The 14,833-nt window shown below is 42.2% G+C and overlaps 1 protein-coding gene across 1 annotated transcript in view; it reads right to left on the reverse strand.

Moving 5' to 3' along the window:
• KANK2 (KN motif and ankyrin repeat domains 2) overlaps positions 1–14,833 on the reverse strand; it is a 148,654-nt gene that overhangs the window by 27,576 nt on the left and 106,245 nt on the right. Inside the window, exons 3-7 of the mRNA XM_073622616.1 lie at positions 8,331–8,426; positions 7,522–7,771; positions 5,973–7,138; positions 5,041–5,139; positions 52–133 (exon numbers count right to left, since the gene is read on the reverse strand). Coding sequence (XP_073478717.1) covers positions 52–133; positions 5,041–5,139; positions 5,973–7,138; positions 7,522–7,771; positions 8,331–8,370 — 1,637 coding nt within the window. The 5' untranslated portion in view covers positions 8,371–8,426. The remainder of the gene's footprint in view (positions 1–51; positions 134–5,040; positions 5,140–5,972; positions 7,139–7,521; positions 7,772–8,330; positions 8,427–14,833) is intronic.

The following is a 14,833-nucleotide window of genomic DNA, read 5'->3' on the forward strand; positions in this document are numbered from 1 at the left end:
GGTGTATAAATGGAAACACAAAAAAAGGGCATTCATTGAAGAGAAACTCACTCTCCATTTACTCCAGAAAACAGCGATGATTTTGCTTCTTGTTCATCCTGTGTCAGCCTATTACTGGGTTGCCCGACCAAGTCTGTAAAAGCATCGAAAACCAGGAAATTAGTATGGATACCAAAATCACAAAGTAGTCATGTGTTGATTACATATGGTCAAATGTTCCAAAAGCAAAAAAAGAATACAAAAGCAACAAAAAGGATAAACACTGCAGTACCACTTAGGACCACTAGGGGAAGCACAGCTATCGTTCATAACAGGTATTCCTCCCGGACTGCACAGCGTTCACATAATGACATGTATTGACCACTTCAGCACCGGAAGGATTTGCCCCCTTAATGACCGGGCCTTTTTTTGCAATACGGCACTGCATCGCTTTAACTGACAATTGCGCGGTCGCGCAACGTTGTACCCAAACAAAAATTATGTCCTTTTTTTTTTCCCCCCACAAATAGAGATTTCTTTTGGCGGTATTTGATCACCTCTGCGGTTTTTATTTTTTGTGCTTTAAACAAAGAAAGAGCGTCAAGTTTGAAAAAGAAAACAACATTTTTTACTTTCTGCTATAATACATATCGAAAAAAAAAAAAAAAATTATTCATCAGTTTAGGTCAATATATATTCTTCTACATATTTTTGGTAAAAAAAAACACAATACGTGTATATTAATTTGGTTTGCGCAAAAGTTTTAGCGTCTAAAAACTATGAGAAACATTTATGGACTTTATTTTTTTTAATTGTTTTTATTGGTAATGGCGGCGATCTGCGATTTTTAGCGGGACTGCGACATTGCGGCAGACAAATCTGACCCTAAGTGTCACTTATTGGGGACCAGTGACATTTTTACATTGATCAGTGCTAAAATAATGCACTGATCAATGTATAAATGACACTGGCAGGGAAGGGGTTAACACTAGGGGGCGATCAAAGGGTTAACTGTGTTCCCTAGTGTGTGTTCTAACTGTGTGGGGGATGGGCTCACTGGGACAACACAGAGATCACCGTTTCCAATCACTGGGAACAGCAGATTTCCATGTCGTCTCCTGTCAGAACGGGGATCTGCCTTATTTACTTAGGCAGATCCCCGTTCGGCAGTTTGTGTATCGCGATCGCGGGTCGCCGGAGGACATTGAGTCCGCGGGACCCGCTCCCGTGGCATGCAGCGGGCGCCCACACTGTCACATGCACGGACCGCCGTACGGGTACGGCGGTTTGTGCTGTCGAGCCGACCTGCCGCCGTATATATACAGTGGCTGGTCGGCAAGCGGATCTTCACTGTATCTGAGCACTACCTACCAAAAACACTATTTATTCATTTTTAATATTCAAAGCAAACTCCCCCATCCACCCATTTCTCTATGCTTTATTTTGTTGAGAACTCACTTTGAAAACAACCCCCTAGCACTTCTGGCCGTGGCCATCTTGAGTAAGGGCAGATGATTCATGTAGCATATACTTCCCGGAATCCATCTGCCCTTAGCTCAGGCATGCATCCTGGAAGGTGTGCTTAGCTGAGAAAACCCCTCCTCCTCTCCTTTCCTCCTGAACACTCCCGGCATGTATGACATCATTTGCCTAGGCAAGAAACCAGGAAGTAGCTGAAGAAATGTTAAAAAAAAAGTTTCAAATAAGTAAATGTGATATACTTTCCTATCTATTTACTAATGCTAACAGAATGAGGATTAAAAATAATCAATGCTGATTGGGAGAACGAAGTTCCACTGTTTTTATCCATGTGTGCCCGATCCTGCTCATCAGAAGTCGATCCCAGGGAGTGTGTAAATGAAAGGCTGGGCTCACAAGAAGTGGGCAGAAAGACGTGAGTGCCGATGTGCCTAAAGAGGACCGGCAGTGCTGGATAAGGGGGAAAAAACAGTGTAATCACTGGAGCAAGGTAAAGGCTATTAGAACTTGTCTTTTTTTTTTTTTTTTCAATATAGGAGGTGGGATCACAACTATAAGAAATTGAGCTCTGCCTTAAAAGGTATTTTCTGTATTTGCGGTTTTTAGCCTAAAAATGAAAACTATGGCAGCCGCCACACCACTGCATGGATAGTTATTGACTCATTCCTGGAGTTGGACTTTAAAAACATTTAAAGATAAAAAACATTCCCCTCTGGGTGATCTCTGTACATTGCAAGGATTTTAACAAACTTTGTTGCAGATTCCTACCTTTATTATGCAGAAATAGCTGTTTGTTTGTCGGTGTCCATGTGCCAAGTGAATCTGTATGGGAGTGGTTTTATAATTATCAATCAGCTGCAGCATCTGCAGGGCACTAATGAGGAAAGTGGCAGGGTCTGCATCTCTTTAGACGTGATTTCCCTTTGAGCGTATCTCACCAAAAATGTTTGTTGCAGGTGATGCTCAAAATCTGACTTGTATCTTAGTGCAGACTTCTGGGGAAATCAGTCAGCCAATCACACAAGCAGGAAATGATGTTTCTGGTGGACATTCTGTGTACAGAACACCTCCAGGTTGCCATATTGCATTTCACCGAAAATTACAGAGCGCCGTCCCCGACTCCTCGCAGGGAAGGGAGAGCCGGCAGGTGCGGCAGAAGTGCCGGGGGATGGCGCCTCACCTTGGCCGGTGCCTAGCACTGCAGATTAAAAAGGAAAGGCCATTTTAACCACTTGCCCACTGTCAAATGATGGAGGAGTGGTTCGCAGTGGCATCGCTAGAAGGTGGCTTTTGGGACTATAGCCCCGAATCTAGGGCCCATAGCCCCGAGTCTCTGCAGGGGTCCCCAAGGGGAGGGGAGGCTCTCTGGGGACCCTGATGTAAGTGGGGGGCTCTCTGGGGACCCTGATGTAGGTGGGGGGCTCTCTGGGGACCCTGATGCAAGGGGGAGGCTCTCTGGGGATATATATACACACACACACATATATTACTGTATATACATGTGTATGCCCACCCAAACGTATGACTTTCTTTACTACGCTGCTATGGGCTCTAGCCCCAGATCTTTTGTAGACCTAGCAACACCCCTGGTGGTGCGGCTCATTTTCTGTGAGGACATCATATGACGGTGCCCAAGAAAACAGCTGCTCTGGCGTGCCCGCGGGGGGGCGCGCAGTGTGGTGATCATGGCCGTGCTGTGTTCCTAGGACACGGCACGACCCCGATCCCTGTAAAGAGCCAATGACGCGGCTCTTTAACCATGTGAACGGCTGTGTCCAATCACAGCCAGTCACATGTAAATGCGGAAATGCCGGTAACCGGCTCTCCTCGCCTCACACTGACAGAGTGTGTGGCGAGGAGAGACGATCAGAGGCATCTCCTCGCAGGGGAGACCAGGGCAGGTAATCAGGGCACTGTTTATCAGTTTCCTGATTACAGTAAAGCCCCAGCAGCGTCCATCAGTGACACAAATCAGTGCCCATCAGTGACACAAATCAATGCCTATTAGTGATGCCAGTCAGTGCTGCCTTTCAGTGCCTATCAGTGCAGCCTATCCGTGCCATCTATCAGTGCCCATTAGTGCCTGCTCATCAGTGCCCATAAGTGCCACCTCATCAGTGCAGCCTATCATTGCCCATCAGTCCCATTTCATCAGTGCACATCAGTGAAGGAGAAAAATTATTTATTTACACAATTTACTGACAGAAACTAATAAAAAAGTTTTTTTCAGTCATATTTTTTTTTTTTTTTTTTTTTATTAAAAAATAAAAAAACCCAGCAGTAATTAAATAACACCAAAAGAAAGCTCTATATTTGTGTGAAGACAATTATTAAAAACTAGTACAGTGTTGCATGACCGCGCAATTGTCATTCAAAGTGTGACAGCTCTGAAAGCTGAAAAATGGCCTGGGCAGGAAGGAGGTAAAGTGCCCAGTATTGTAAGTAGCTAAATAACATTAAATTGCAATATGACTTGTTTCACAATTGTATACACTGTATTCATTTTTTTTTTTAATTTGCTATTTTTTTTGGAGTTACCGAGGGGTGAAAATGGGGCAGTCTGACGTTATGTAGTTTCCAATGCACACTGTGAGAAGCTTGCAGTGTGCAGTGAATTCGGAATAAGCAATTTCATTTTCATTCAACTTCAGTGCAAGACTGAAGGCAAGGATGGGAGTACAGCTTTGATCCATTGGGTACAAGAATCGGATGCATGGGATAAAAAGTTATCTGCACAGATAAACACCCGAGATAAAACCAAGACGGGTTTTAAATGACAAAAAACAAATGCGCTATCCTAAAAATAGCAACACTTTATTTAATCTCTCTGGCATTCAAGTAGATGGGACTAAAAATGTCATGAAAAAGTGAAATTTATGTACTTTCCTATTTTTACTTATCTATTGTTTCCTGTATTTACATAGCAACAGCATAACATGTAACACTTTGCAGAGCACAGAGAACCATTTCTATCAGACTCTGTCTATCTAATGTCCCTGATACAGTCACACACAGATAAACTCTACGGCCAGCTTGAGTGGAAGGCAATTACCCTACTATTTAGATTTTGGATTATGGGTGGAAACCACTGCAACTGTGGGAAACCCTGACCAACAGAACAGCAAACGCCAAGTAAGTATTGCATCCCTTGTGGTGGACCACATAGAGTATTCCCATCGCACATGTTCCTGCAGCAACTATCAGCTGGGGACCGCTAACATCATAAGCCAAGGAATATATATCGGCAGAACACCATGGATCTTCAAGTTAATGTCCACACGTTTGTGATGACATCACATGCCTAAAGAAGGGGTCATGTATGGCTGTGAAATGGTGTGCTGGCATCAAATGCTTTGGCCTATGATGTTACCAGTCTCAAGGCGGTAGTTGCTGCAGCACCTACTTACTTCTTTCCAGGAACGTGTGCGATGGGAATATTATTTATGGTCAACACTCAGGTCCCACCACCAAGGACACAATAATAAATGTTTGGACATTGTCTTGAAGATCCATGGTGCTAGCAATATATGATTTGGCTTGAATGCTGACCACAGCAGTGCTTCCTTACCATGCAATTCTTACCTGTGTCGTCTTCTCTCCTGGCACTGCCATGTTCCATGTTGGTTTCTCCCTTTGGAATGTTTTGTGGCTGCTCATCAGTTTTACTGTTGGTATCAGGCCCTGGGGATAAAAAAAAGAAACCATTACTTATAGTCTATTTTAGCAGCTTAAAAGTGTCCATTCTTCTTGTAGCAAAAATGGCATATAAATAATTTAACAGTAGAAGCACACAGTACTACAACAACAGGAGCAGTAGTAGCAAACAGTAGTACAACACAAAGAAGAGTAGTAGCACATAGAAGTACAACACAGAGAGCAATGGTAATGCATAGTAGTATAACACAGAGACTAGTAATAGCACATAGTAGTACATCACAGAGCAGAAGTAGCCCATAGTAGAGCAACACAGAGGGTGGTAGTGGTAAACAGTAGTACAACACAGAGAACAGCAGTAGTACACAACAGAGAAAACAGTAGTGGCATATAATTGTACAAGACAGAGAGCAGTGGCAGCACACGATAGTACAACACATAGGGAAGTATTAGCACACAGTAGTACAACACAGATCAGTAGTAGCACATAGTAAAATAAAATAGAAAGCAATAGATTGCTCAGTTAGAAGAAAAAGTGGGTTGAATCATTGGTCGACTTCTCATATCTTTCCAAGTCTCCAGTGGTGTAATAAAGGTGTAACTTTTGAAACTGGATTTTCCAATTAGTAATATTATTTTAGATTTTGGGGAAGCCATCAAAGGAACATGGCAACATGTATTGGCTTAGTAATAGTCATGGAGGTTAGGCTCACATTGGACTTCTGGTGGGGATCTCTTGCCAGTGGAGTCCCCATGAGATATAAGAAGACAGCTTGTATTTCAGCCTGGTCAGTTTTTGGCAGAGATGGCCATTAATAATTTTTTTCACATAACTGGAATTGTGTTATCTCACGTATTACCTTTGCTTTCAGTGTCCTTGGTGCTTTGTCCAGTAATGCTGATTTTCTTGACCAAATGTACATGGACAGCAGGCCCAGATGTTGTAAGGAGTGGTTTCTCCATCACTTCTCTGCTTTTGAAGACTCTATCTGCATCTCCCTCTCTCACTTTAATTATTCCTCCACCTCTAGCTGCCAAGTTCCGCGCCCTCTGTGGCTGAAGTGTAGGCCCTATTTCAGTGCTGGAGACCACTTCACTTCCTCTCTCCACCCTAGCAACCTTCACTGCATCTGCCCTTATTTCCTCCTTCTTTTCATTCTTCATTGTATCGTCTGCTCTTGTCATTTTCTCAGCTTCCTCTAGTTTTTGGTTGGCATTTTGAACCTCGGTTAAGGCTCGTGCAAGCTGCCTCTCCAGTACCGCTATTTTGGCAGAGAGTGCCTGAACCAGAAACTTCTGTTTATCTGCCTCTAGCTGTTTGCCTGGAACCGGAAGGAAGTCCACTTCCCTCACCCAAACGCCAACACTGCATAACTTTTTAGCCGGTTTTTCAATAGACAGCAAACTTCCTTTCTTGACATCTTCTCTGGCGTCTGCTATTTCTTTCCTTTCTTCTACTTCCATTCCAACATATGCTTGTTTTCCTCCTACTCTACCATCTTTGATCTCTTCTTCTGGAATCTCTATGTAAAGCTCTCCTCTAGTCTTGCTTTTTGTGTTGAGCCCAGGGTGTCCTAGATATTTTTGGCTCTTAAGTTGGACACTAAGTTGACGTTTTTCCTCTTGGAGCACCGAAATCTTTACCTGAAGAACAGGGATCATTTTCACTTGCTCTTCCAGTTGGCGTAACCTCTTTAGTGCCACAGCCATTTGCTCCCTTACATGCTGAAGATGGACTGGTGTTGGAGATACTGGAGTGGACATCCCAGAACTTAGAGGAGTGAAAGAAGAGAGTTGTTGGCATGAGGATGAGGATGGAAGGCGAGAGAGGGATGGTGTAGAGATAGAGGTGGTGGACCTGCATCCCAGGCTAAGTGGGCGAGACTGGCCAGCCTCCAGCTTCTTGCTGGCATCCAGCAGTGTTCTCTCCACCCTGGGATTGAAGCTGTTCGAGGCTTGAGAACCACTCCTGACTTCGTACGTTGGGTAAAAGCCTCTTCCACAATAGGAATAAGATGAATGGCGACTGAAATAAAAGAATGTAAATTAGACTTTCTGGATATATCATTTATGGATAAAGGAGTAGGACAGAAGGGACCAAACAAGAAGAACCCAAAATGATCATCTCTTTATCTTTCTATAAATATTTCTCCCAATTTTTTCCACAAAATTATTGTAATATGGTTTGAATATTGGTCTAGATGCTTACTAGCTTTACTCTAATGGCTCTATATAGCTATGCTATAATGGCTTTTACCATACTACAGTATATTAAATAGAAGAAATTTTGTGTATTACTGAGATATGATCTTCCATTATATCACAACTTTGAAGGATCTGTAGTAGTTGCAGATCAAAGGTTTGGGTTCAGTGATATTTACCATTAAAGTTTTATGTACTCATAATTACCTATCATTGCTTGCATTGGAGCAGAGGGACTCTGTAGATGTCCACCAAGATCCAGTGTATCCAGGGCCTCGGGGTAATGAACCAAATCGAGGCCTGCGGCTGACAGGCACTCGTTTGATGGTATGTCCTTTCTCTATATCATCAACATATTTCAGGAAATCCAAATCCAGACGATAACCATAAGGTGTCTCCACAGAATAGGATGCATCAGGGTCTTTTATAGCCGATAAAGAAGGCGGGATGGATTTACCTGGACAGACAAACAGCAAAGGAAAATATGATTGCTGTCTCATTGAAAGGAAAAGAAAGATAATCATTAGTAGGCTGGGTATTATTGAAAAAAAAAAATCTTTTTATACTGTAAAAGTAAGGTGGTTGGTAAACATGAAAACACATCTTCTCGATATAGAATAACTGTAAAAACATGCAAAATAATTTTTTATTTTGTTTGTTGTTATCGCCTGAACAGTGACTGTATCTTATTAGTGACTGTTCAGTTGGTGCAACGGCTGCTTGAATACAATAGCCGGCTGTGGAGATGCCTCCATCCACCCTATTAGCATGGAGGGAGACTCATTTCATGAAAGATGACCTTTCTTTGTCTAGCTAAGGTCAAATTCAGCTATGACCTGAAGTAGCCACACACAGGAACAAAACTTCAACTAAAACGGGTCATGTATTACAGCAATTTCATACAATGACAATTCTAAGCACAGAGCTTCTTTACCATGTATGGGGATAGTAAATATATCATTGCCAGCACCACCTACAGCTTCTCCATAATGCATATTATCGCACTCTTACTGTACCTGGAAAATGTGATTCCATATGAAGGACCTGCGCCATCATCTCTCTAACTGTCTTGGCCAAATACAAACAAGGAATAGTCTACTGTATCACTGGGTCTGAAAAGAAATTAAAGACATATATTAGAATGCAGGCACTTTTTTTTTATAATGATTATGTAAATATTGAAATAATACATTTATAGATACAACCAATAAAGTAAAAGGTAGCTGCAAAATTATTTGTGTTGTCTACATGTCATCTACATCAACATATCTGCAATATCCCTGTAAATAAATAATACAAAAGCATGATTTCAATAACCATCCTAATTTTATATTTAAAGTCCAGCTCCGCTCCGTCCAGGACACCCTACATGTTACGTCATGTCACGTGACTTCTTCAGGGGAACCCAAGTATAACCCCTAAAGAAGTCATGTGACATAACGCGTAGGGCGTTCTGGACTTGGCGCGGACCGGAAGTCATGCGAGAGGTCATTTTTACTGTGTTTAATATATTTGATGTAAGCGCAATTTGAAAAATTAATAAAGAAGGTATTTTAATATACTACACCATGAGAGGCACTTTATATCTTTCATTTTAACATGTGGGCGAACTCATAAGATACTCGGCACCTTAAAGGGACCAGTATTCTATTTGTGTAATAACATCTGTGATGACATCTAGCAGAGTTGGAAGGAATTAGGAGACCTGGATATCTGCTTTGACTGCCAATAAAGCGCATACAGACGTACCAAGGTGAGAGTTCTGTGAGCACAGTGGTGTCACGTGGAGGTTGGATTCACAGAACTATTTGATATACCGTGAGATGTGGGATTTTGAAGATCATTTGGAAGCACTTCAGATCAGTTATTGTGAACTATTTGATTTATATGTTGCACATTTACAGGACACATGGACACTGCTTAGTTATTTTATGGGTTAGTTTATAAGATATGTGTCACAAATTTGGTTTATTTTTAAGCGTTAGATTTGTTTTTCACTAGTAGATGCACAAAAACATTTTCTATATATAAACATATATTATTATAGTTAGGCTTCCTGTTACTTAGGTATTTTGGTTATATGGTTGTTGTTCACTTGTATCTTCATGTTTTCTTGTTTCTCGATGCTGGTGTGTGGTTGTATTTTCTTTTATTATTAATACATTTACTTTACTATTTGTAGACTGATCCCAGTTTCTAAGTGTAGCCACGCAGATCTGGTCATCCTTGCTATTGATTCCTGACACCCTCTTTTTCTCTTCTGCCTGCACCCTTCTCTCTCTATACTCATGTCTTTTCCTCTCTTTTTGCTTTGCTGTCCTCCTGTCTCCTCAGTCCTTCTCCTATCCCCAGCTCTCTCTTTTCCCATCACTTTCCTGTCCTGGCTCCCCTTGTTCACTAGTATTGGCTGGTTCATTTCTCTTTAGCTTTCTCTTGCACCTCTCCTGTTTTAATTGATTTCATACTTTTTTCAGCTTGTCTCTTTTCCACCATCCTTCATTATCTACTCTTCATATTTCTTGTTCCATGTTCCTCTATTCTTAGTTACATGGTTGGTATGGTTGAATAAAGACAATAGTCCATCCAGTTCAAAGTGTGTAGGCAGGGTCGGCCCTACCATGGATTCCGTTGGGTTCATTTTGCCTAATTGAAGAGCCCCCTCTGGGCTTCGGAGATTGACCACCCCACTCACCCACCCGGCCAGGCGAGGGACCGCATTGCTCAGCTGGGATTGCCACCCGCACGGGCTACAGTCAGGCTTTAGGGAGGGCAAGTGAGGGAAGGAGGCAGAGCCACAGCCACCACAGCATCATGACCGGAACTTAGTGGACAGTGGCGTGGACAGACAACAGGGACGCCCGCGCCTGCACCACATTATTAGAGCCAGCCAGGCAAGCCAGAGTGCGATCGCCCCGGCCAGACCGTCTGCATGTCACAGGTGAGTCCCGGTCCATGCACGCTGTCCTCTCTTCCTTCCCAGGGGGGAGACTGCATGTGGCCATGGAGATCGATGGGCAGCATGGGGGATGTATTGTAACGTTGACTGTAAATGTCATGCAAATGTCATGTGTGGGGATCTGGGGGGGCTCCCTATTATACCAGGTTGATTGAGGGCCAGTTCACAGCAGCGCACAGTCGGTGCGGCTAAGGTGCCCTGTGTGTGTGCGTTTCCCTCGCAGCAGGTGAACACATTGCCCTTGCGATCTGCTGCATGTGGGTGCCAATGTATTGTTAATGGCACCCCAAATGCAGATCCCAAATGCAGTGTGTTTACAGGCACAAAATCGCATGGTACCATAGTACTTTGAGGTTTGGTGCAGTGTGTTTTTAAAAGTAGTGCAAACACTACTTTTTCTGCAGTCTGTTACTTTTTTCAGCCCATTCAAATAAACGGACTGTCAAAATGCTCCCATGGGAAAGCGTGTGTTTTTCCATGTGATCCTGGTATGAACTGGCCCTTAACCTAGATTCATACTTTTGTGTTTAGTGCAAAATCTGACTTCCTGATCAATATAATCTTAGTTTTAATTATCATGATATAAAATAATGGATGTGGGGGGATTTTGGTGGGTGTGATTTTTTTTTTTTTTTTTTTGGGGGGGAGCGTCTCTTCTCCAGGGAGAACAAATCTAGTGCCCGTAATCGTTCCTCGTAATTGAAGTCCTCCAGTCCCCTTATTAATTTTGTTGCCCTTTTCTGGACTCTCTCCAGCTCCAGCACATCCTTCCTGAGGACTTGTGACCAGAACTGGATGGAATACTCCAGATGTGGCCTAACCAGAGTTTTATAAAGTGGCAGGATTAAAGTTTTGTCTGTGGAGTAAATTTCCTGTTTTATGCATGCTAATAGTTTGCTGGCTTTGCAAGCTGCAGCTTGGCATTGCATGCTATTGCTAAGTCTGTCTTTGTACAAGGACCCCCAGATCTTTCTCCATCCTTGATTCCTCCAAATGTTCTACCCCTAGTGAGTAGTTTGCGTTTATGTTTTTTTGTTTTTATGTTTTATATTCTCTTTCCTTCTATCTCGTTCCTCTCTGCAGCTCCCATCTCTTATTCTCTACTGTCTTTTGCTCTTCATCCTTCTTTCTCTTCATTTTTATTTCATCCTCCGTTTTTATTTCTTTCCTGTCCTCCTCTCTCCCCCTCATCCACCCCCAGGCGTTCTTCATGCTGTTCTGCTCCCTGAGACACACACTTATTGTGTCTTGCCTATCCCTGTCACAGAGGTTTTCCAGATCGCAATGACAGCAGGCTCTCTGTTTACTAGCTCCGAGCCACAACAATCCCCCTTCATGTACAGCTGGAACCAAAGGCCCCCCTACCACCCTTTAAAGAGACCAGGGTAGGTTCTCTGGGGGCTGATGTATGACGGCCTTTATGATCCCTATTTAATAAAGCAACAGATCAGTATGCAGATCTGGGAAACTTAATTCAAGCAGTCAGCAAACAATATTCAGTATTATTCTAAACTACGGTACTCTAAACGACTAAGGATGGAACTTTCCTGCTCCGTGTAACTGTATAATATTAGGCCTCATGCACACTGGACGTTTTTGGACATATTTACAGCTGCTGTTTTTGGCTTCAGACGTTTTTTTCTACAGTCAATAAACTCTCCAGCGTGTTATCCTATGGGGTTGATTTACTAAAGGGAAAAAGACTGTGAACTTTGCAAAGTGCAGTTGCCCTCTTCAAGAGCAGTTGCTCCAGAGCTTGGTAAATGAGCAGAAGCTCTGCTGACTAATATCATCCAATCATGTGCAAGCAAAAATGCTGATTTTTTCATTTTACTTGCACGGGATTGGGTACTCTTTGCAAATTGAAGCCTTACCTCATTTACTAAGCTCTGGAGCAATTGCACTTGCAGAGGGCAACTGCACTCTGCAAAGTGCACTGTTTTGTTGCCTTTAGTAAATCAACCCCTATGTGTCCATGCACACATAGGCTGTTATAACTAAAATAGTAACTTACATCATACCATTGCCATATTCAGAAAAACTGCAATATTATCAGTTCTCCCAAAACCAGAAAATCAAAAAAGTACACAAAAATGTATTAAGAGTATAACATTGCCGTAGAAGTTATTCAGATTATCATTTAGAAATTAATTATGCACATAATATGGATGAAAGTGTGCTGGGGCTTATTTTCTAATACATCCTTAGACTTCGCTCGGCTCCTAAATATAACAGTGGTGTGACTATATTATAGAAGTGGGAACACTACATGTTCTGACTTGTAAATTATATGAATAGCATTTTCTAATAATATGATGTTGTTTGCTCACCCATTCTACACATCATCTACTGCTCAAGCAATTGTAGTTAAATCATGAACACACAAACACTATTGTATGGCTGTCCTCCATCTTTTGCATTGTACAACCCTCTACTCTTCCCAAAATACCTCCATATACACTATTATATATCTCTCTTTCATCCTCTATGTCCCTCTTCCATTCTAGAAATACTTAATTTACACTTCTATATGACTGTATCCTCTACATTCTTCTCCCCTCCATTATTCCCATAATACCTCTGTAGATATTACTATAAATCGGTCCTCCATCCTCTACTTTTCCAGTAATACCCCCCTGTACAATACTATATGATTGTCCTTCATCCTCCAGAGCTTACACTCTGCACCCCTCTACTATTCTCATAATATGTCTATATACACTACTATATATCTGTCCTCCATCCTCTACACTCTGCTACCTTCTACTATTCCCTCAATACCTCCATAGATAATACTAAATATCTGTCCTCCATCCTCTACACTCTGCTACCTTCTACTATTCCCATAATACCTCCATAGATAATACTATATATCTGTTCTCCATCCTCTACACACTCTGCTACCTTCTACCATTCCCATAATACCTCCATAGATAATACTATATATCTATCCTCCATCCTCTACACACTCTGCTACCTTCTACTATTCCCATAATACATCGATAGATAATACTATATATCTGTCCTCCATCCTCTACACACTCTGCTACCTTCTACTAATCCCATAATACATCGATAGATAATACTATATATCTGTCCTCCATCCTCTACACACTCTGCTACCTTCTACTAATCCCATAATACATCGATAGATAATACTATATATCTGTCCTCCATCCTCTACACACTCTGCTACCTTCTACTATTCCCATAATACAACCATAGATAATACTATATATCTGTCCTCTAGCCTCTACACTCCTCACCCCTGCACTATTCTCATAATACTTCAATAGATACTACTATATATCTTACCTCCATCCTCTGCTATTCTAGTAATATCTCCATATACAATGCTATGTGATCGTCCTCCATTCTCTAGAACCCACACTCTTCAACCCTCTACTATTCCCATAATGTGTCCATAAACACTATTAAATGACTGTTCTACATTCTCTACACACGCTGCTTCCTTCTATTTTTCCCATAATACCACCATAGATACTACTGTTTATCTGCCCTCCATACTGTGCTTTTCTAGTAATATCTCCATGGTTCCACTTGTCAGGACTGTTTTGGCGGGAAAAGGGGGGACCTACTCAATATTACATGGGTGGTCATAAATTTATGGCTGATCAGTGTATATCTTTCATCTATCCGAGTGTACACACTGCACTCCTCTACTATCAAGCCCCTTATACATTATTGTATGACTGTTCTCAATCGTCTACACTTTGCACCCTTTTACTATTTACTACTAAATACTACTATATGACTGGCCTCCACCCTCTACACTCTGCATCCCTCTACTATTCCAGTAACATCTCCATATTCACTACTATATGGCTGTCCTCCAAACTCTACACCCTCTACTGTTCCAGTAATATCTCCATTTTCACTACCATATGACTGCCATCCATCCTCTACGCTCTGCACACTGTCAGGGCTGGGCTCAACCCTTCCTTCTCAAAGCTGGCCGCTCAGTTGTCGGCTAATTGCCAGCTCCTATCTCTCCACAGTGACTGATATCCTGCTCGTCAGTCCTTCCTACTTAAGCCATCCAGTCCAGATGATCTCTGCCATCGCCTTGGTCACATCTCTAGAGACGCTCTCCTGTGTTCCTGTTAAAGACTTGCTTGGCTGACATTCCTTCTGGCTCCAGATCCTGCTTGCTGTTCTTCTACGCTCATCTCTGGCTCCCTGACGTTTTGGCTTGTCTGACTATCCGTTCTGGTTCCTGAACTCTGGCTATGTTTTGACTACGTTTACTCTGTTTACCTTTTTTTTTAATTATTATTAAACAAGTGTGATTTAACTGTAATTCTGTCTCAGTCTGATTCATGGTTTCTGACACACACCTCTACTATTCCAGTAATATCTCCATATTTAACCACTTGCCGCCCGCCATATAGCAGAATGACGGCGGCAAAGTGATTCCAATATCCTGACTGGGCATCACGGCGATCGTTGTTGCGGGGTGTCAGTCTGACACCCCGCAACACCGATCTAGGTAAAGAGTCTCTGACGGAGACGCTTTACCACGTGATCAGCTCTGTCCAATCA

This window comes from Aquarana catesbeiana, linkage group LG03, assembly GCF_042186555.1.
Source record: "Aquarana catesbeiana isolate 2022-GZ linkage group LG03, ASM4218655v1, whole genome shotgun sequence".
In the NCBI taxonomy this organism is placed as follows: domain Eukaryota; kingdom Metazoa; phylum Chordata; class Amphibia; order Anura; family Ranidae; genus Aquarana; species Aquarana catesbeiana.